Source organism: Cygnus atratus, chromosome 1 (assembly GCF_013377495.2).
Source record: "Cygnus atratus isolate AKBS03 ecotype Queensland, Australia chromosome 1, CAtr_DNAZoo_HiC_assembly, whole genome shotgun sequence".
In the NCBI taxonomy this organism is placed as follows: Eukaryota; Metazoa; Chordata; class Aves; order Anseriformes; family Anatidae; genus Cygnus; species Cygnus atratus.
Window position 1 is genome coordinate 74,787,854 of NC_066362.1, and position 23,637 is coordinate 74,811,490.

At 37.2% G+C, this 23,637-nt stretch overlaps 1 protein-coding gene across 11 annotated transcripts in view; it reads left to right on the top strand.

Annotated features, from left to right (window-relative positions):
• Positions 1-23,637, top strand: part of SCUBE1 (signal peptide, CUB domain and EGF like domain containing 1) — a 213,891-nt gene that overhangs the window by 22,964 nt on the left and 167,290 nt on the right. For all 11 annotated transcript variants that reach the window (XM_035540961.1, XM_035540960.1, XM_035540959.1 and 8 more), the window contains exon 3: positions 10,116-10,244. In XM_035540961.1, coding sequence (XP_035396854.1) covers positions 10,116-10,244 — 129 coding nt within the window. The remainder of the gene's footprint in view (positions 1-10,115; positions 10,245-23,637) is intronic.

A 23,637-nucleotide genomic window follows, 5' to 3' on the forward strand; every position in this document is an offset into this window, starting at 1 on the left:
ATTTATTTCAAAATTGAGGCTTGGGATTGTTTCCTTTTGACAATGGACAGGAGTTTAAGAATGAAGTGAGGTTGGAGGTAAACAATTGGCAAATGAGGAAGATGTGAAGGGTTGGAAAAATGTGAGTGAGTGATGTCAGTGTGAATCAGGGAGATTAACACTTTTAAACGTCTTCCTCAAAGTTTTTAGTTGCGTATTTCAGTTTGAAGATCTAGGAATAAGCTCCTGCTGTGATTTACTGAAACCGTAATTGTTAGGATGTATGCACACCAGTTGTGGCAGTAAGGCACACAAAAATATTCTCCCATTAGATCTCCAAGAACTTGCAGGATTAGATGTGGAAGCAAACATTTCCCATTATATTAAAAGAGGGAGCTGTGGTGGAAATGGCTGTGATTTAGAAGTGGTGGGGAAAATGCTGTCAAATGTCATGTTTCACATTCATAACAGCTTGTGAACAGGAAATCTCTCTGCTTGAGCTTGTTGGGCATGGCAGCCACTGAATAAAGACAGACTCTAAAATGTTATGTGCTCTGCAGGTATCCATCTTTATTTGAGTATCTCACTTGCAGTTCAAAGAACTTGTAGCCAATCTGTTTAAATATCAATTAGGAAAAACGTGAAACCACAATAAACTATAATCAAGAGTTCAAGATGCCTGGTGCAGGATAACATTTTTTTTTCTTTTTTTAAATCTGGTAAAATGCTATATTAAGTATGAATGGAGCTTGGATGGTCCCAAATCAGTTCCCATTGTGCTGATTAGAATGGCAAATGTCACATAGAGATAATACTCAGGTATAAATTTACATAATGTACAAATGTATGTAATAAGTTTTCTATTCATGTTCTATTTAATAGAAAACTTTTTTCCATAAATGACTGTAGCTGTCCAAAGGCTTTAGACCCACAAAAGTAATTCATGGCAAAAAGTGCTATATAAACTATTAATGCAGTAGGAAGACTTATCAATTAAACAGTCAAAAACTCTGCACGGTCCTAAATGAAGAATATTCCATGTTATTTATTCGATCTCCTCTTCGTTCCTGCTTCTGGATTGTTATATGTACCACCACAAAAGGTATTTATCTGGCCAGCAAATGACACCAAGTGCATGCAAAATCTCAGCATTAAGTTTGGTGTTGTGGGTTTTTTGTTTGTTTGTTTTTGTTTTGTTTTTTAAGTAATTTTTAATCCTCTGTACTTCAGTGATAACTTTCCTTTGGTAAAGTATGTGTACACTGAAGCAGTAATACCTGCACCAAAGTGCAGATATGAATCAAAGGGGAGATTCTTTTCTCTGCTGTCATTTAGAAGAGTATATCAAATCTGATGCCCAGAGGCAAAGTTTCAGTATTAAAATGCCCAGCTATTAAAAACTTTCTTTTGACTCTGAACTAGGAGTGAGTCAATTTTTTGAGGGAAAGGAGGGAAGTGCATAAGAAAGAGAAGAGATGGGAAAACTGAGAAAGGTAAAGTGAATTTAAGAAAAATATATGGAATGGGAGTCTCCAGAGACTGTATTTCTTATTAGTGAATAAAGAATGCGATGGTCATTCACTGTCAAAAATAAATGTAAAATATAACCATGCAGCTACTGCAGAAAGTTTGGATTTTCAGTCTGCTGCCTTGTTCCATTTAACAGTGTGAGCTGACTCTATTTACAGCACTGGGTACACGACCGTGTCTAGCTGCCAGAATCTTTGGATGCGACTCTTTAATTTTCCTGTTGTATGCTGGATGATATTTGAAGAACATTAACTAAAACTTACAAAACAGTAACTGCTAAACACACCTATTTTTCTACAGCTGATAAATTCAGAAGTTCGTATACTCCATTGCCTCCTTAGAGAAGGCTTGTGTGCCTGTGAGCTTTTTTTTTTTTTTCCCCAGAGCAGTTAGTCCATCTCCTCCTCAAGAAGGGAATGTGACTCTCGTAAGGTCATCCTCACTCTTTGTGACTTTTAACAACTTTTAACAATAAGGAGATAATTATTGTTAGAGAAGAACATAATAATAAACAAACAGAAAATAAAAAAGTCCCACCCTATGGACAGTGATTAATGGCTTGATATCTTATCTACTCTTCAAGTGCATACTAAATGTTTTAGGCATTATAGTTATAAATTTGAGGCTGTTTGCACTTCAAAAATCTATGTACTTTTTAACCAGCTGGCCATACCCCTGCATAATTTGGCTTCGATTCATATTTTTCCCCCTCTTTTGGACAAGGACTTTAACAAGATGCAAAGTATGATTAATTTTATGCTCAGCATTCCCATAATAAGAGGAAGCAAATAAAACTGCAACAGACTACTTGATGTTTTCTGGGAAACTGTAGGAGATGTCTTCCAGAAAAACACCCCAACAATGCCACAGATTGCATCCAAACCATCTCCATTAAGTTGGCATGGCATTTTCATTTTACTGCTGTTTTAACAGTGGAAAATAGAGCTTTGTGACATTTTTGAAGAAAGTTGTAAAATTGAGTGTTTTTTTTTTTTTTTTCTTCAGGGATGTGCTAACATGGAAAACACTGGAAGGACAGTGCCCTTAGTAGAAGGGCTGTTGAGGGATTTAAACTGCAAGAAACCCTCATACTAAACAACCTATTGTACCTGTTCTACTCTTTTCTTTCTCCACTGAGAAACCTTAGACTGTATTTTCTGGTTTTACCCCATTCCCATCCTGCTCACCCTTCACCTTGGCTCTCGGAGTAGTCCTAATGGCTATCAAATTTTACAGTTTTCTTGGGCACAAGCGCCTTGAAAATATCATGACAACTTGAAAGCCATAAAAACTGCAGTGCGTTCCTCTTTGATTCATTAGATCATAATGTTTCCAAGGTCACAACATCTAAAGAATAAAGATGTTAGCATTTTTGAGTATTTAAAATATATATATATCAGAAGGAGCCAGATTTGTTTCCAGATGTGACAAATGATAAATTTGAATTTGTTTTCTCTTACAGAAAAAGTGACTTAGGAAGTTTTTCATGGTGAGGGATTTTTGGAAATGGACTTCATTGTGAAATGGAGGTCAAGGGTTTGTTTGGAGTAGAAAAAAATTAAATGAATCAGTTTCTTGTTATGTCAATTTTTTCTTCATAAAATTTGGACTTGGAATATGGTGCAAAATTCATCCATCACAAAAGTCACAGAGGGAAGCAGAGTATCAGCAGGTCATATTGAGAGGAATTGGTAACGTTTTACCAGTTGATTCTTCAAACATCTAGCTGGGTCAACTCTTGCAAATGTTAAGAGCAGAACACTGAAAGGCTTCAAGTAATTTTGAACATGTGGAAATTTGCTGATGCTGAACTCCTTGGGAATCTTATCATTTTAGTTGTCTTGTTCTGGTTGAATGCTTTCCAAAGAGAGCTGAACTTCTAGCAAATTTGGGCTGCACTTAACCAAAACAGTCTTTAACTTGTGTGAGCTTTTTTTCTGGCAGGAAAGTGCAACTCAATATGGGAAATACAAATACCTTACACAGTTCAGGTTATCCAGGGTGTGTGTTACTCCTGAAAGTATATTAAATGTAGAATCTGCCAAAGAAACAGAGTATATATAAATATTCCCATGTGGGAATAATGTGGCTTTATTCTTTTTAATGACTAGATCTGGGGACTGCAAAAGCCATGAAAATATATCAGATGTTGATCTGATTATGATCCAGGAGCTCGTATTCTTCGTCATTTTTGTTCGTATTCTTTTTTCGTTCGTATTCTTGTCAGTTGGCATGTTACTACATTTCTGCCTGCTTCCTTAAAAGTAATGTAACAGTGTTGATGCTACACTGCTTCTTATTCTGAATTTGTAAGTGGGAACAAGAAATTTAATTGCTGATCCTGTCTCTGGTATCTCTTTACCATACATCCCAGAAAAAATGTTGTCCTGGCTCCACAAAACCCATGCCAAAAATGCCTCTTGACTTTTGTAGGGTTGGGATTTCACCCCAGGGCATTTCACCTTTAGATATTACAAAGTCACTTCTTTCCCAATCGTATGAAAAAAAGCTCTGTTCACACTGTAGCTTTATTCTTAATTGTATAAGAACTGGAAGCTAGTATGGGGCTTTTTTTTCTTTTTTTTTTTTTTCAGAAGATGCTGCATTAGTTCTGGGAGGAACAGTGACCAAACTCAGTAATGAATCAGTAAAAATTCTTTAAGGCCTTTTAAGAGAGAAGCCATAAAAGTGCAAAATGTTACCACATGGAAATAAGTGTTCCAGCATTTTGCAATGTCCTTTGCTGCATACCAGTTCTGGAGAAACAGGCAATATGCGCAAAACTACTGATAATACACAATTCTGCAAGTGGTGTGCTTTGTCTTCTGTAGGTGAAACAAGGGCTAGCAGCAACCTCTCATGGAGCATGAAGGTAAAAACATGGTTCCTTTGGCAAGTCTTTAAAGACAATGTTATTTAACGTCTCCATAATGCCCCTTGGCAGTGTTTTGTTTAAAGCAGCTAGATTAATAGATAAAGATGAAAACAGAAATATCTTTTTCTTTAGATACTGAATAAATATGTAGATTTGTCCATTGAGGTACAGTTACGAATAATTTAATATTTATTTTTCTAGCTGTTTTATAGATCCAACTGCTTTAGGAAATACCCCACATCTGTGTAATATACCTGTATGCTTAGTTTTGTTCATGGCTCTTTAGTTTAGAAGAAATTGATGAGGGCAGACAGCTTCCTTTCCATTTATTTTAAAATGTCCAAGCACATAAATTATTTCTTTCAAAGTCAATTATAATTTGTGTTTACTAAATTAACTCCAGATTTTCCCTTACATTAGTAGTCTAGAAGTACTTTCAAATGAACCCATATTTTACCCAATCCTACTCCTGTTTTGAAGTTCTGCTGCGTGGTGAGTGTTGGGATCTGTGTCCTTGATAGATGCCAAGATAAAGGTTGTTACAATGCACACTTCCCAATTTTCTGTAGAAATCTGTGAAATTCAACACTAAAAGCTGAATTTGGCTCATTGACTTTCAGGGCTCAGCCGTTCTTGCTCTTGCATGTTAACAGCCATAAGGCATCTTTGACAGTTCAGCTGTGACACTGATCCAAAATGTGTCAACTCCACACAGAGGTTTCCTTTGATTTCAGTGGCTTTGTCCACAATGATCTGTAGCTGTGCTAACAAATACATTTTCTTGTATGTGCTGTAAGGATTTTTGGACATTTGAGGATGTGATGAGTGGCAACTGGTTTCATGAAGACTCGGAATGGATTTTGCTGGAGGTGGATTTTATACTTTCCTAGAATAATGTCTCTGCAGCCTTCTGCTTGGAAAAGATGGTTAGTGCACAGCAAATTTCATGATAGCAGGCTGAAACTGTTTAGATAAAATGGGAACAAGCATTTCTTCAGTCTGTTTTACAGTTTGTTTTGTATTTTGGACATTAGTTATTACATAGTGATGTCTTATACTCTGCTGAAACTAGAAAGCTGGAAGCAGAAGAGATCAGTTCTTGTTTTATTTTGAACATTTCTTAGCCAAGTTGTATATGCTCCTGGCAGATCTGCTTCTCTGGAGGCTTATAAATCACAGTGACTTCGTGAGACTTCTGAGAGTGCTATCCCTTTGTTGCAGAATACACAAATAAAACAAATTTCTGGGCTGCTGAGAGTCTCAGCAGTAATAATGAAAGAAGAGTCAGTCTGTATAAGATGGATACAGGTTCTGCCAGACTAAAAAGAATTAGGTCACGTAAAGAAGACAACTTCAGATTCTCTTCCTATGACTCAAATTCAGCGATTGCAAATTACAGCACTTCCTTATGTTATCAAATGCTAAGATTTTCTCAGATAACTGTCTAGAATTTTAAAAAGTTATTGGATGCTTATATAACAATTAGGCTTGTCCTTTATGTACCCTTTAAGTAGCAAGTTGATGGAGGAGGACAATAGCATTGTATGACATGGCTGCGTTCCCTAGGGCTGCTGAAAGAGAGTTCCAGGTTGTAACAAAAAGATTCATCTCTGCTTTCCAGAAGGACTTACACTGTAGTATACAAGCTTCTTTCATCTTGTGAGACAGATGAACCTGTACAGTTAGTTGTACCCCCAAGTAAGCAAGTTTCTTTTTATCTTTTTTTTTCTCCCAATAATGTTATCTTTAAAAACTTTTGAAACAAGTAGTGGATTTTCAAGATTTCCCAAACCAGTTCCAGAAAGGGACGATCAGAACTTAGCTCACTGGCAACTGAAAATGTGGTTGTACACATCCAGCTCTGGCCTTGGGAGTTGCTGTCTTATTTAAATGCAGTAAGCATAAATAGGTTCTTAGCAGACTGTATCATTATTATAAATGGCCCTATGCTGCCTTAACCATTTTGGTATATTTTCCAGAGCTTCAATAATTGCTGCCAGTGTAATACCATATAAAATGAATTCGTTCTAGAGGGAAAACTACAATACTTTTTTAAGGGAACCTATTCTGGCATTTTCTTCACCAGATACCCCAAGAGTTGCCTGTCTGCACAGCTGGAATTACTTGGAGTAAAAACTCTTTTTTTGCCAATATTTTGCCAATGTAGATACAAAAATCAATATTTGGCCAATTCAGATACAACCGTAGGCTTCCCACTGAGAGCTGGATTGCAGTAAACCTTGCTAATTCAACATTGCATGTACCTGCTTGTTTTGGTTTTGTGTTATGGCAATTCCTTCACAGTGAATGACAATATTAAACCAAACACTAAAAAAAATTGTAAGGATAGTTGAAGGTACAAAATTAGTAGAAAAAGTTAACTTTCTGAGTTAGAGCTGTTTGGAGCCAACAATCTGATTAACAACCAGTTCTATCAACTACAGGGAAAAAAGAATAATAGGATATGACCTAAACAAAAGGAAGCAAACATAGCTGGCCCCTGGGAATTTTGAGTTTTACAACAGATTAAGAGCAAGCCTGTAGTGTTTGTATTTTTGAATGCATTTCTATTGCTTTTATTGCTGTATTAGGCTAACTGAGGAAGCCATATCCTGCCATGTCACATGTAATATTCTGCCTGTAAATTACAGTTGTCCAACACTTTCATTAATGCATTCTTTAAAGAATGTCCTTTTTCAAGGATATGAGAAGATAGAGTAGTGTTTGCATTGTTTGCAGGCACTATGTCTGCATTTCTCTTGGTGCAGTTGGAACTTGAAAGAAGTTTAACCTTTCAACTTTGAGGGTTTTTGGCTTTGGTTTGGTTTTGTGATAATATGTATATATATTTTTTGAAGTGTTGAAATCAACAGTCATATCCTCTTGTTTTTTTACTAGGAGTACTGGAGATAGCAATTCCACTCAGCCAATAGATGATGTCTCTGAAATAAAATTGTGTTTTCAGAGGGGGAAGAAACAGTGGGGAAAAAAAAAAAGTCGCACATCATGTCTCTTAAAAATAGGCAGAATGTTTGGCTTCACTCCTAGTTTTGTACAGTTGTTGGGGTACAAAAAGTAATCCTCTAATCCTTTGGCAAAAACTAACATAACGGGAACTTCATGAGAGAAAGAGATGAAAAAAATGTTTTCCTTTCATTGTTTTTCTGGTTTATGTATCTGCTAGATTACCCTTTCTGGAACTTAAGTATTTGTGTTACATCAGCACCTTGTGCCTCTAATCACAGTACAGCTTTGTAGAAATCAGTATTATATAAAGGGTAAGCATTCAAAAGGCTTTGTTTCTTTGATTTTTGTCCCTTTGTAAGGTTCTCCTGTTGCTTGCTTTAACAGATAGTCTTACTTAATTCATTGAAAAAAGGAAGTGGATTGATCAGTGCATTGCAGTCTGATGCTGAGTAACGTAACAACTGATCACACTGTCTTCTGAATTTCCTCTTCAGACAAAACTGGGTGCTGGATGAAAGTTAAGAACAAATCTTAAAATGAAGTTATCTTTTTTCCCGGGAGCGTACTAAAGTACACACCTGACACCAAAGTCCTGTTATGTGCTTTTCAGTTATTGACTTGGCCCATTTATAGCATGACATTACTGTAGGTCTCTGATTTTATCCTTGTAGCCCTAGAATGATAGGAAGCTTTTAACAATATTCATGAGTGGTTAAGTAACCTTGCAAATATTTATTAAGTGGAGAGCTCACTAGAATTCTCTAGAAATGTGTACCCAGGTTTACTGGGCTATAAAGACAGGAGAGCATCTCTGGGACTTTGCAATACTGTAGTGCAGCTGTGTTCGGAATGGCCCCAATAAGCAGTAACTGATTTACTGGTTAGTGTTGTCAGGAAAAATCACAAATGATGCTTTTTGTTGTCATACTGGGCTCTGGGAGGCAGAACACACCCGCAGACTGCACTGACTAGGCATTGATAAAGCTAACGGATGAGAGCACTTAGTGAAAGATGGGAATTTTTCAGAATAGATGAGTGGTTCAAAGGCTAGGAAGTTTACTTTTCATCAGTAGGTATTATTTTTATTAAGATCCTCTCTCCACCTTCTTGTTTCCAGCATTTTTGTTGTGCTGAACTCTGAGTTACAAAAAAAGCTAACTGTTTTTGCAGATAGAGTTAAATTAGTAATTCCCATTTTGAACTGCTGAGGAGATTGCAGAAGGAGGGCTTCGAAGCTGTTGGATGGAAGTGGACGGAGACATAGGCTATTCTGAGGTTAGGGGAGGTTTCTGGGGCAGGCAGACCTGAGGGGGAAGACCTACAAAGAAGGGTGGAGAGGGCCTGTCCGTGCTCTGCCAAATCAAACATCTCAAAGGATTGTGCTAGGAGGGACAAACTTAGATTCAGACCAAGGGCAGAAATGCTTGAAGGGCCAGTGAACGACTGAGTCTCTGCTGTCTTTTCAGAAGAATCTGTTTTTCCCAGACCACCATGCTGTTTTGGGATTGTTTCTGAGTATGATACCAGGTAGCTAAGCTTTTCTGGTGATAGTTTTGAAAGTTTAAAAAAAAAAAAAAAAGAGAGAGAGTCTGTGTGATCCTAATATCAAAGTATGTCATCCACCTCTGCAATGGAAGGCATATTTGAAATGTACAGGCAGGATAGCTTTAATGTACCAACAGATTATTTTCTGAAGATGTCTTTATCGGTATATCACGCACTATGTAACTTAGGGACAGTAGGTGGGGACTTTGGTTTAGCACACCACAGATTTAGAGCTGACAGTTATCAAGTTATGAGACTGTAATTATTTGTGTATTTTTAGTTGGTTGATGTGCGCCACTGATTCACAGCAGCAATTGTAATGCTGACATCCCATCTGTAAGTCAAGATACAATCTGTAAAAAGAAGAAAGTTTGCACTTTCTAGAATGAGTGAAGAAGTGATTTTTTTATTTTTTTTTAAATATGAGTCAGGGAAGATCATAATAGAATTGTTTGCAGTTGAAATAGAATTAATATCTCTTGTCATTCATGGTGGTTTTCCAGTTGCATGCCAGTGTACAAAACATAATTAACAGTAATTCTAACATACTTTCTAAGAATAAAACTTTAAATTTTTTTGTCACTGTCATATGTGAAATACTAGAGAAAATTATAACAGGGCTTCTCTTTTTGGGGAAAGCGAAAGAGACGGACAAAACTGTACTGTGTTATCAAGAGCAACTTCACAGAGCTCAGCAGACTGTGACAGCTATTTCAGAAATGATGTCTGTCAAGATTTATTGCACAGAAAAATAGCTTTATGTGTTGTCAGGAATATATCAAGTCATCCTTGTGCTGAGAAGACTTTCTGGTTAAAGAAGGCATACTTTTATCTATTACACTGTATTAATAGTATGGTTTAACTCATTGTCTGCTTGATTATTTTAAACAGAAAATGAAAAGTACATTTTAAATATAAAAATATACCAAAATCACTTGAAAATTTTCTGAAAACATATCATTGTTTCCTGTGGTCATACTACAGTTAATTTGGGAAGGAGTGTTCTAGGCATAAGCTTGCTGAATTTCAGTCTCATATGATCCTCATATAATCTGCCCATAATTCCCTGAGCCATCTATTGGATGGAATATGCAATATAAGTGTATAGAATGATTAGGAGCATGCATATATTCAAAGATCATGCTTGGCTGGAGGATTTTCCTGTATTCATAGGATTCTCTATTTACAAAAACTTCTTTATCCTCCTTTTGTGTTTTAGATATTGATGAGTGTGAAAATGACTTCTACAATGGGGGCTGCGTCCATGAGTGCATCAACATTCCAGGCAACTACAGATGTACCTGCTACGATGGGTTCATGTTAGCCCATGATGGCCACAACTGTCTTGGTAAGTAGTGAATGCTGGCAAGGAAGTTTCATTTCATGACTGTGGTAAGAAAGCCTGATGTACTGGCAGCGTTTTGTCAGCTCGTACATGTTTTCGATGAAGACCTGATCCAGATCCCACTGAATAAGTTGAAGTGTTTCTATTGACTCCAGTGTGGTTTAGACCAGACCATTAAAGTTGGCACTCATCATCCTAACATGCTCTAATCAGTTTGTCCATCTCTAACATTGGAGGTCAGGGTTGGTTTTTTGTTTTCATTTAAGCAAGGCTTGTGCTGGATGTTTGGACTTCTTTTTTAAGAAAAGTAATCTGCCCTACAACACATACATATTTTGCCTATTTCTTCCAAGTTCTGTAATTCCAGTCATAAGTTTAAAGTTTTCCCTTCCTCTTTTCCCCCTTTTTAGGGTAAAAGGATTCCTGAACGTGCTGTATGAACAGATACTGAATGTTAAAAGTGCAGCTGTGATGAAGGAATACTTAGACAATAAAACAAGGCAGAAGAATAGTTATCAGTAATAGATGTTTACAAAGGAAATGGGCACAGTCCACTAACTCTACAAAAACAGGTTCAGAGCAGGATCTTAGTTGTATCGGCAGTCTTAGGATTTGGGGATCTGTGATTTTGATTTATGTCCATTGCTCTGTTTTAAAGAGGTGGGCTTTATCCTATATACTGAAAACAAAGTTTGTGTTTTATGTTTTAATTTCATCATACCAATTACTTGGAAACAAACTTTGACTGCTACATCCAGTTTCCCATACCTGCTGACTTGATAGTCATTCTAGTTATGTCACAGTGCATAGGACTCGTATTGTCTTTCTCAATATTCCCAATATAATTGCAACAACCGCTGTTTGATGCATTACCAAATTCATTTCAAATTGATGTGCATTATACAGTGAAGAAAAGGGATATTTCATCTGTGTCACGCAATATCTTTACTTTGGTAAAGCTGGGGTTCTTTGCAAGAAAAATCAAAAAATCAGGTACTGAACGAGAAATCATAATGTATAGTAACACCAGCCTGCACTCACTGAAGCTATAGAACAACTAGAATTTCTGAGCAGGGTTTTGGTTAGCTTTTCAGTAGATGTATTTCCTACTTCGTTCATTTTCAAACTGTGTATATTTGTTCAGATGGATTATACATCCTGACCATTGACAGGTTTCTGACTCAAACTTCCAAATTTCATTTATCATAGAACAGACTAAATATATTTATTTGCCTCAACCTGAGGTGGTCAAATGATTAACTGTGCAAGTGGTATTTCTTAAACAAAGAGCAGCCAGCTATTCATTTGAAAATGAAAGAAAAACTGTTTATGCTATTGTTCACGAATATCTCTTAACTGAACAGAACCCAATCAAATATTTCAGCTACCTGGGATTCTAATAAATGTGCAAGTATGTTGTTTCGAACAGCTTGCTATTACCAACTTTGTTTCCAAGTGATTCCTACAGAAATAGGGCAATGTATATTTGCAGTTATGAACAGGAAAAGGGAGGGACCTGATAAAAGACGAACCCTTCAGGAGATCTGTGGGATTATCTTGGACCCATGCTGTCTGTGTTGTTGCTCTCTGATCGTGAAATATACAGGTTTACAGAGATAGGTTTCTAATTTTCTTTTCATAGATTTCTATTCAGACAGTTTTGGCAGAAAAGGCCTAAAATAATATAAGCCACTGTGTTTAACAGGTGGCTCTGGTTCCAAGTATTGTTCCAAAGCTTGCCAAGAGATCTTACAGGTTTGTCAGAATCAGTGTCTGCCCGTATTCATGTTTCTCTGAGCTGGCATTTTGTATTACTTCCAAAATGTTAGGAACCATGTTGCCTCCAGAAGAGATGCAGTGAACAGACAATGAGTGGGAATGGTAGCAAAGGGCTCGCTGTCTCCCACTCTGTAACTTTAGGACACTAAAAGAGGTCACAATTGCCTTTTAATTTTGGGACCAGACTGGGGAAGTTTGTTCCTCAAATGCAAATTGAATATTCGCAGCTAATGAATGACCACTTGGTGGATAAGGAATTGGCTGAATGGTTGTCCTGAAAGAGTTGCAGTCAACATCTCAATGTCCAAGTGGAGACCAGTGGCAAGTGGTGTTCCTCAGGGGTCTGTATAGAGACCAGTACTATTGAACATGTCGGCAATATGGATGGTGTGATTGAGTGCATCCTTTGCAAGTTTGTGGATGACACCAAACTGAGAGGTGTGGTTGATACACTGGAGGGAAGGGATGACACCCCGAGGGACTGTGACAGGATTGAGAGGTGGCCTGTGCGAACAAGATGTGGTTCAACAAGGCCAAGTGCAGGGGACCTGCACCTAAGTCAAGGCAATCCCAAACATGAATATAGTCTGGGCAATGAGTGGATAGAGAGCAGCCCTACAGAGAAGGACTTGGGGATATTGGTGGATAAAAAGCTTGTCATGAGCCAGTAATGCCTGCTTGCAGCCTGGAAAGCCAACCATATCCTGGGGTGCATGAAAAGCAGCGTGGCCAGCAGGGTGAGGGAAGTGATTCTTCCCCTCTGCTCTGCTCTCATGAGACCCCACCTGGAGCACTGTGTTCAGCTCTGGGGCCCCCAGCACAAGAAAGACATGGACTTGTTGGAGTGAGTTCAGAGGAGGGCCACGAGGATAATCAGAGAGCTGGAGCACCTCTCCTGTGAAGAAAGGCTGAGGGAGTTGGGGTTGTTCAGCCTGGAGAAGAGAAGGCTATGGGGAAACCTTACAGCAGCTTTCCAGTACCTAAAGGGTGCCTAGAGGAAACCTGGGGATGGACTATTTGTCAAGGGGTATAGTGATAGGACAAGAAGTAATAGCCTTAAATTGAAAGAGGGTAGATTTAGATTAGATATAAGGAAGAAATTCTTTACTCTGAGGGTGGTGATGCACTGGCACAGGCTGCCCAGAGAAGCTGTGGATGCCCCATCCCTGAAGTATTCAAGGCCAGGCTGGATGGGGCTTTGAGCAACCTGATCTGGGGGTAGATGTTCCTGCCCATGGCAGGGGTGTTGGAACCAGGTGGTCTTTAAGGTCCTTTCTACCCCAAACCATGCCCCCAAAACATTACACCCCTAAATGGCATGTAATGTTCGATCAGCATGCTGAAATTGAGTCTGTAAACAGATTAAGTAGATTAAGTGGGTACTTAACATTGGGTATTCTTGCATAGAATTGTCATTTCCATTTATACAAGAATTATATGTATTTCATAACATATGAATTTATATAAGAGCCTGTAAGATTCGCTTTAGGTTGATTTTGAAAACCCTGATTGAACCAACTTCTCATACAGCAACACAGATGTGTATATGCTTAGATGGAAGTAGATTTTCTGGGACTGAACCAAGATCAGACTATACTGTACCTACTTCTCACCCATATTTTTTGATCTTGCAGACATTACTGTTGGGGTCTGCTCTGTCAGCACACAGGGAGCCAGACAACAAGAACTCTTAGGGGGCAATTTGGTCGCTTAAACATAGGTGTCTTGTACCATTTAAAACACCCTGGAGCTGGCAGATGTGACATGGGATCTACTGCTGTAGATCTGGAGTGTGAGCTGGTGGCCAGATGGGATAATATAAGGAATCTAAAATGGTGTCAGACTCCTATGTTCAGACAGCTGAATTGCTCTTTCAGTGACCTGGGCTGCATGTCTCACACACAGATCACCAGAAATCTTTGTCTAGTCATTTAAGATAGAAGGCCTAGGGATGGGAGCTAATGATAGTTCAATGATAGTCCTGCAGGCCACCTAGGAACCTCTAGAAAACAAATTGTAATGGAGAAGACTTGTGTCAGGATTTTGACTTCAGTCTGTGCAAAATCTTAAGCCATCTCTTCTTGACAGTGTTTCCATTTCTTTTTAAACCTTCATTGGATGTCTTTCTAGTAACGTCAGTATAGCAAGATAATTACAATCTTCTTTATAAATAACAAACTTGAAATATTCACAACTAGTTATATCAACTGTGGCTGACAGGTTAAGTATTTTTTCCTGCGTTCTTGTTTCAACATTTCTGTCTTTCTTTCTAATGAACCAAAATTTCTTGTTTATTTATTTGTTGGGAGGAGGTGTTTGGTTAAGATTTCATGGCTAAAATTTGTACTGGAAAATGTCCAAAACCATCCTCAGGGGAACCTGACTCATTCTCTATTTGACATTTTTATTGAGGAATTTCTCAAATATAACATGAAATGACACCACAGGGAATTTGAACTATGATGAGATCCTTGTCTGGCTAGAAATAATTTATTTTATCACTATAATCACATGGAATAGCAGTAGTTCTTTCTGAAAATTGCTCTAAATTCTGCTCTGTGGATGCAAGACTAATATTTGGTCTCATGCAATGGGTTTTCTTTATCCTTCATTTGCAACTGGTCGTGAAATATGTTTTCCTCTTTCATATATGAAATACCAGTCTGTTTTTTTTGCAAGCAATTATCTCACTGGTCCAGATGTTCTTTCCTGTTTGATCATTTTTTCTCCATGATCTTACTGATAAATCGATTTTTCCTTCTTTGTGTCTTTCACGTGTTGAGCCATTGAGGCAGGCTATCAATTTCTGTTCTCTTTTGCCTTTAGAAGAGTTTATGGCTTAACTGATCATCGTTCCTATTACTACTGAACACTTTACCAATCTTGTTTGTAGTAAATCAGTTTCTATTCTCAGTTAACTGGTAAAATCTGAATCTGTACTACATAGAATCAATGGGTAACACTTATGCCTTTTAAACTAGTTATTCAATATACATTTCCTTCTCTGATTCAGCATGACACTTACAGGTGTTCCTAATTTGCCTTTTTTTTTTTTTTTGAAGCTTCTTTGATATAATATTAAGAAAGAAGATTGGAGTTTTATATATGTCTAAGTATATTATTGAATTGAGGCCTCTGGCATCTGGGCGTTCTTGTACTCTGTCTTCATATCCTGTTGGAAGCTTTCAGTAAGACAGAGAGCAGAATTGCTCCTTGACAGCAGACGTGCTAGAAGAGGTAGACTGAGACTGGTTGTGCAACACCCAGCTTTCAACAAGTAGATATGCTATTGATGGGGATGCCATAGGGAAGGCTAGCAAATATGTCTTCCTTTTCATTGAGAATTTCAAGGGAGCTTTGTTTAGCTGCCAATACAGAGGCTTTAAGATGTACTTAGGAGAAGAGAAAATTTACTGGGTGTGGTGGTTTTTTTGTTTGTTTTTGTTTGCTTTTAAGCTATTGTGATAGGAATTGTCATATGGAAAAAAACTCTACTCCTTAAGCAGTGATTAGGCTTCAGCTGTTGGAGGACTGTTCAGTGTGAGGCATTGCATTTGGAAGATGCCAGAAGAGAGCAATGAGACTAATGAGTGTTGTAGATAAGATGGCTAATGCCGAAAGAATGAAATAAAAGGTTTAATTCTCTTGCATGGAAGAGAAGATGGAAAGGAAGTTACAATAGTCATCAAGTCCAGAAAAGGTTGCTGCAAAGAATTGCAGTTTTACTGATTAGCCTTCATAGCCCTGCTGAATTGAATGAGGTAGAGCAGTAGTGTTTGGTTACTGCAGTTGCAGAATTCAAAAAGTTGCAGTAGTGTGCTCCACTTGGATATTCAGAAAAAGCATTGAATTATTTTGCCTTTCTCCTAAAAGACTCTTGTGTGGAGTACTATTGTCTTAGATTCATCTCTCCCCTACTGTATAAAAATATTAGCTTCCTGGGAGAGTATTATATTCTGTTTTGGTCTGAAGCATTGCTTAACACTAATAAACCTAGGGATTTATTCAGGAAAAGCTTGATAGAAACCTTAGTGAAAGCAGTTCTTACTGATATACCTGAGCAAGTCTTAAGAAGTTATTCAGCATCTGGAAATAGAAAGTAGAAGAGAGTGCCATATCTATGTGAGTGAGAAAGCGGTGAGCCTAACTTTGCAAAATTTCCTTGCCAAAGGGCTTACGTGTCAGCTAATATTTGACCATTCAAGGCGTTCAGGAATTCAGCCATCTCTGATCAGACTGTCAAAAAATGGGGAGAAAAAAGTGTGAAAGAAAAATATGTAAAAACAAAAAGTGATTGCCGTTGATATGAGACAACCATGTGATACTTCCTCCAAATTCTTCTCTTCTGTCTTTTTTACCTGGAGCCAGAGTTTTGTGTACATGTAGTTGGGGAATTCTTCCTAAAAAAAAAAAAAAATAGAAAAAAATTGTCACAACTCATTGTTTTCTGTTCGTTTGTCAAACCAAATCTGTGTGAAAAATGTTAAAGGATTAAAAGGTTAAAGGATTGAATTGCATGGAGTGATAATTTTCTTTGCATACCTAATCAGATATGAATATAAATAGATATGAAATGCTGCTCAGCTCTCTGTTCTTTGGAGGTTTTTGGTTTTTATTTTCTCAGCTCTCCCTTCAGATTGTCTCTTTTTAACAGGGAGTTTGCATTGTTTTTTTTGAAAAAGCACCTCTCTCTTCCAGGTTGCACTCATCTTAACTGGACGAAAATTTAATCATAATCTATTTAGAGATGTATTTCTTTTATTTATAGGTTTTTCCATGGTATTAATTTCTGTGACATGGGAACATATGTGAGCACCTTGCAAATACTAATAGATTTGTCTTCACAAAATCCTTTAAGAAAAAGAATTATAATTTTAATAGTTGTTTTATAGATGAGGAACTAAGGCAAAGTGACTTCCTGATCTTCACACAGGATGTCTGCAACATAGTCAGGAATAGAATCCCTACTTTTATGAAACCCTGCTTATACACTCCTATTTCAAATATTCTGTGTAACTTCGATTTCTCTTGTTTACAGGAAAGTAACAGATTCGCTAAATTTGGACGCCAATAGTATGATATCTCAATTAATTGTCTTGTATGTCATACTTCTGGAAATAACTACAAGAATTGATTTTGGTGGTCCAATAAAGACATACGGTTCTTCAGCAGTTGATCCTGTGTCTGTGATTCAGAAGAGTCCTAGGAAGCAGAGTGAAATTATGATATATGAAAATAAAGCCAGGAAAATTTATGAAAATGTTTATGAAAATTAAGCCAGGATTGCAAGTTCTAGTGTTCATCATAAATTCCACAGAGCCCTCTTCAAGAGTTGATTGTTCAATGTGGTATACAAGCACAGTGTCATCTTGACTTCAGTACCAAAAAGTCAATGGCAAAATCCTGGTTATGTCCCCAGTCTTGAAGGTGTGCATTGGGCAGCAGGTCTGATTTTTCAGCCTGGAAAAATGGACTTCAGTGTTTCGTTTGCCTGTTCTCAGATGTTTTTTTGCCTTTCTTGACAAAGTAACTGTCACATGGAGTTCCTTGCAGGAAAAGAGAGGTAGTGCTTTCCCTGGAGCAACTGAACCTGCTCCGAGAGTGGTACCAGTCTACCAGCTTTGGCAGGTGGGGCAGAGCAACAACATAGCAAGTCATTTAGGAGCCTGCAGCTAAAGGAGAAACTTCAGAGACAAACCAGGAACAGATTGGATGTCCTCGAAGTAACATCTGCCTGTTATAAAATGGTTCTTGGGATCCCAAGTCAGTATGAAAACCAGGCTCATGTCTAAAATGACATGATTTCTTTTCTTCTGAGGTATGAAGTTAGGATCTAGACCCAAGTTCTTGTCTTGCTGTGCTCCTTTAAGATCTGTTGGCTTACATTAAGAGAGAAGGGATTTCAATCCTGACATGTAAGCTTAATTCCTGACTGGATAGTAGTAGCCTACAGTCTGACTCAGATTACAAAACGAACATTAGTATGTATGCATGTGTATGTATACCTCATTGTACCATTCATGAATGTACCTTTTCAATGAATGTTCCAGTTTTTCTTTCAAAAACAAGCAACAACAACAAACCAACAACACAACAGTTAGAACCTGAAATCTATGTATTTCTACCCCTGGGTTTGTCTGAATGTGTACACAGGTACAGGGGTTTATAACCTAATTTGCCTGTCAACATGAAGTGGGAGGAAAGTTGCAAGTGTATGTGAAATCGCTTCTAAAACTCCCAGATGCAAAATGTCAAGTGGTGGTACATAGCTGATTAAGGATTGCATAATCACTAGTATGATTAAAGGAACCAGTGCCTTCCTTTTAATACGGCTTTATTTTTCTTCATTTCCAGACAGCTATGTGCAGTGTGTTGCTTGCTTGAACTCCAAATGAATACTTTATTACTTATGTTTATTTTTCTTTGTTTCCCAACAGTTCAAATAGATTTTTTTTGTTTAAATATGAACATTTTTAATATAAAACTAAACAACTTTGGGAAGTTTTTGCTTCATTTTGTTTTTTAGTTTCATAAATACTTTAAAGAGAAACTGAGAAAAGTAGTCCATTTTCTTGGCTGTCTTCCAGTTTTCCTTGCCCTTCTTTCCTAATTCCAGGACACTATTAGATGAGCCGTAGTATTGTCCTGCTCCAGCACGTCAGCAGGGCCTCTGATAATATTATCAATCAGATAATATTATCAATCAGATAATGTTATCACTCTCTTACAGATTTTCATGGCTGCTAATCTTAAACACCTTGGCAGACAGAGGAGGGTTGAATAAACCCGATAGCCTTCTCTTCATAATTCTTCATTTTTATTAAATTACATGAGTTTTTCTATTGTTTTGTTTTGTTTTCTGAGAAAGTTATTAATCTAAATCTTGAAACTCATTTCCAGTGGTTCCAGTGAGAGATTTTCTTGAGCAGAACTTTAGGACTCAGCAGTTATTTTACGTCTTAAGAGAAGGAAGCCAGACTCCCGAATCAGGGCTCAGTGGTTGAGTAATGGAGAGATCTGTTCTAAATTTGAGGGGCCCAGGCACAAGATGGGAATGGCTCTCTGTATAATATATATTTACAGGCATAGTGAAAAGTGTTGAAATGCAAGTTTTAACGGTAGAAATGTGTTTGTGTTTTAAACCTTTATGTATTCTCTACTTCTGCAAATGATGACCGGCAGTGATTGTGTCTTTGTGATTGCTTTGTGATATGTCTCTTTGGGGAACTAGTTTTTATTGTATTACTGTTTTCAAATCTTCCATCAGTCTGTATGTTAGATGAATGATAACAGCTGTGATTCATCACAGCAATTTTAAGTATTTAGTATTTGTGGTACAGGGGCATGCATCAGACTTCATAACATGTACTGCTGTTCTGCAGACTGAAGAGTAGATGCTGAGCAAATATGAAAGCTAGGATGAGAAGTAAATGTTCCATAGGCAACTCTGTATTAGATTTTTACATACAATTTCTGTACATGTATGTTTACTTCTATTATTTGGTTGCCTGCATGTTGTGAGAGTCTGGATAGTGTAAGTGGTAGCACAGTCCTAGAAATAAATTATATGTCTCCTTTGAAATGGGCTTATAAGTAACATACTAGTTATAATGTTCTCCCCTCTGTAAATATCAGATTTAGTTTTATGGCACCTGGTAACTAGAAATTTTCAAACTGAGCAATTTCAGCCTCATCTCTTGATGATTCTGTGATAGATGGATGAGAATCATTGTCACTGTGTTTGCAATGCAAATTTGAAAAACATTTAACTACCATTACTTTAAATGTCCTGGGCTGAGGTTCAGCTAGTGGAGTGTAAACGTCTGCATATAAGACGTCTATCTGTACTCACTTTGAAGTCACTAGAGAGAAATAGGTATTTTGGGTGTGTGATCCTCAGATCATAAGGTGTGTATTTTCTGTAGCTCAGATGAACTGCTCCCTTTTTTTTCCCCACAGATGTAGTTCCATAGAATTCAGTCAACTAACACCTTTGAAAATAGGATTTTTGCTCTAGGAAGTCTGAAAACTGGAGACTAATTTTGAAAATGCATCCAGGTTCACTCTGGAAATCCAATAAAAATAAGGAATTTTCATTGTGACCAATGGAAAGGCCTCCAATATCCAGCTTTCTCTGAAACTAGGATCTGAACACACTGCTTTTGTTATAAAACTCTGCTTTTTCTAATTCTGTATCTGAACATTTTCCCCTCAGAATTACTCTGATGTTTGATCACCTGACATTAATCTTTTGTGTTCAAATGACATATAACTTTCTTTACATGTTAATTTGCCCTATGTTTGCTTTCTTAAGCCAATGCGATCTAAGAAGTACTGAAACAAGAGAGTATATAAATCACTGTAGGCCTGAAGTTTTTTGTTAGGTATAGGGAAATAATCAGAAGTGTAGAATAAATCTTGGTTGCTGTCAACTGTAAAGTAAGATTCTCAGACTGTCATAATAAATTAAGAAACCAGGAGCTATGTGACAGCCGCATCAATCTCAGTCTCTTGTTTCTTCAAGTCTTCTTGTTATCTGAGTCTTTTTTTTTTTTTTGAATACTTACTCCCTGGAGGAGGTAATAAGTCACAGTAAAGATTTCTCTGCATGGAACACACAGAAAAGTAAAGAATAATCTGCTTAGAGTGTGTAGTTATTATGTATAAGTTAAATTGTATATGGATGCTCTTCTTTGATCTAACACTGCTGTAGGTGGCTGTGTCTTAGTTCATCAAAGTCACAGTTTTATTCTGGATTGTGCATCTTTACTGTTTTATGTTGTTTGTATTAGCTTCATATCTTTTGTTAATTCATCTCAACTTTCTAAAAATAAATAATTTCTAAGCCAGTAGGGCCTATGTTGATGTATACCTTGAGATAAATGCTATAAAATATACTAAAATTAACCAGAAGTTTGGGATCCATGTTGTGTGTAAATCTTTCTTAAAGCAAGAGAGACCATGTCTTCACCTGAAGGTGTAGGATTTCAGCCTATAATGTATGTGTCAGTCCCAGAAATTATGTATAACCAGTGAAAATTGCATATGGATTACAGAAAAAACAAAACAAACAATCAAACAAATACAGACAAAGCAGAGAGCAGCAAAATTCTCTGGTCTCTGATTCCAAATATAGTCGCTGTCATTATACTGTGCTCTAGAATGCAATCAATTCTTGGCAGTGTTGATTTATGATAAGCAGCATGATTTAAACAGTTGAGAAATTAGCCATTGAAAATAATAGCTGCTGCATAATTGCTTGCTGTATTAGAAAATTTAGACAAATTAGAACAATTTTTAGACAAAATTATTTTCCAGTAGACTTGAGCATGAGTTGAAAGGTTGGCAGTGAACTTCCTTGTTAGGTAGATTCCAGAGCCTCAGCTTTCTGTAGTGCCTGCTTTTGCTGTCTGATAATTTCCATGAATTTCGGTGTTTTAACATTATCCTTTTGACTTTAGTGTACAATGTGCAAACTTGAAAGTTTGGATAAGACTACAAGACAGGATCGTTATTTACTGCTTCCATTAGCTTTTGCAGGCTTCAGTCCAGATCCTTCTTGAGCATCTCAAAATACTCCATGTGTACACGGTGCTTAGAGAAATTGTATCAGAGCACAATAAGTAGTTTTGGATAAAAGAGGGGCAAGAATGAACATGAAGTAGCAACTTTTATTTTGTCTTTGTGAAGCCTGTAACTAACAAATAATAGTAATAGTGAGTAATTAAAGCATTAATTAAAATTGGACATAGTTTACAAGAATGATTGCTTAGAGAATTTGGAGGATTTAGCAAAATTTATTGTTAAGGGGCCTTATAGGTTATGGAAATAAATGTTTGGAAACAATTGGTATGTACTTTCTTAACTAAGACTGGAGCAGACATGAGTTATTGTGCCATGGGAACAGAAATGAGAATCAGGGCAAAGCTTTTCTACTCTATCTTTACAAAAGAAAATATTAACTGAAGAGAAAGTTGCTACAGCAGTAAGTGTTGGACTATAGTATAACCTCCTCAACAGAGTGATTACACCTTAGTTGAATCTCCACCCTCATGCAGCCCCACCTGGAGTACTGCATCCAGCTCTGGGGCTCCCAGCACTAGAAAAGACATGGACCTGATAGAGCAGGTCCAGAGGAGTCCACGAGAATGATCAAGGGGCTAGAGCACCTCTCCTGTGAAGAAAGGCTGAGGGAGTTGGGGTTGTTCAGCCTGGAGAAGAGAAGGCTTCGGGGAGACCTTTTAGCAGCCTTCCAGTACCTAAAGGGTGCCTAGAGGAAACCTGGGGATGGACTATTTGTCAAGGGGTATAGTGATAGAACAAGGGATAAAGGCTTTAAATTGAAAGAGGGTAGATTTAGATTAGGTATAAGGAAGAAATTCTTTACTCTGAGGGTGGTGATGCACTGGCACAGGCTGCCCAGAGAAGCTGTGGATGCCCCATCTCTGGAGGTGTTCAAGGTCAGGCTGGATGAGGCTTTGGGCAACCTGGTCTGGTGGGAGGTGTTCCTGCCCATGGCAGGGGTGTTGGAACCAGATGGTCTTTAAGGTCCCTTCCAACCCAAACCGTTCTGTGATTCTATGATAAGAACTGAAGAGTTTAAAGGAATGGAAAGATGTATTTGCTGAATTTATTTAGAAGGCAGTGTTACAGACAATCCTTAGCAAGAGTTGGGCATCCAGAATTTTGGGAACCTTTTGGGTATACTTTGGTTCATATGTTAGTGGGCGTGTTTTCATGTCTTTTTTTCTTCTTATAAGAAGAGCTATACAGAGAGGACAACGTTCTGTTGTATGACCTTGAAAGTTGGCTTTCCCTTAAAAATGAAAAAAATTTAAAATTGTGTAGTTCTTCAAGGAAGAAAAATTGATTTTTTATTGTAGGATGTACTGTAGAGTTTTCCATTCTAATTCTTTTCTTGCATTAGCTATTATATCAGACAATGTACTAAAAAGAGAAAACTCATAGGTGTTTTTTTTTTTTAATTCTTTTAGTAAAATAAGCTTGAATGGGAAAGAAGTACATTTTTATATAAGATTTTTCCTCTCACACAGTTTCTCCAACATAATTTATGTATAAGTATACAGGCATCTTGAAAATGAGGTGTTCTGTTTCAGTGTATGTGAATCATCAAAAAATCCCTAAAGTGATTATTTGAAAGTATTCCTAGTGTATTTATATTGTGGCCAGTACAGGCTGAGAAGTTTTCTACTACTGATAACTCAGACTGTTATATTAAAGTACCAGAATTCTGTTTTTCAGATATGTATTAGCAAATAAAGAGGAACAATATTTCAGCATTATCTTCTGAAAAGTAGTTTTTGTACTTAAAATTGTGAGTATATGCATTGATATATTTAGACTTAAGTGTGGAGCTTGAATGATTTCCTTTGAAGCAGCTGAGGAACTTCATTTATTTAGTTGTCTTTTTTTTTTTTTTTTTTTTTTCCACTCATAACTAAGAAACTGCTTCTGAAATTAGTCAGAGAAGCAATAAAGAAATATATATATTAATATGACAGCAAAGAATGGGTTCTGTATCCCACTGGTGATTTATAGTAACAGGCTTAGAGTTGCATTTACAGGACAGGAAGCCAGAGTGCCATGCGAATTAGAA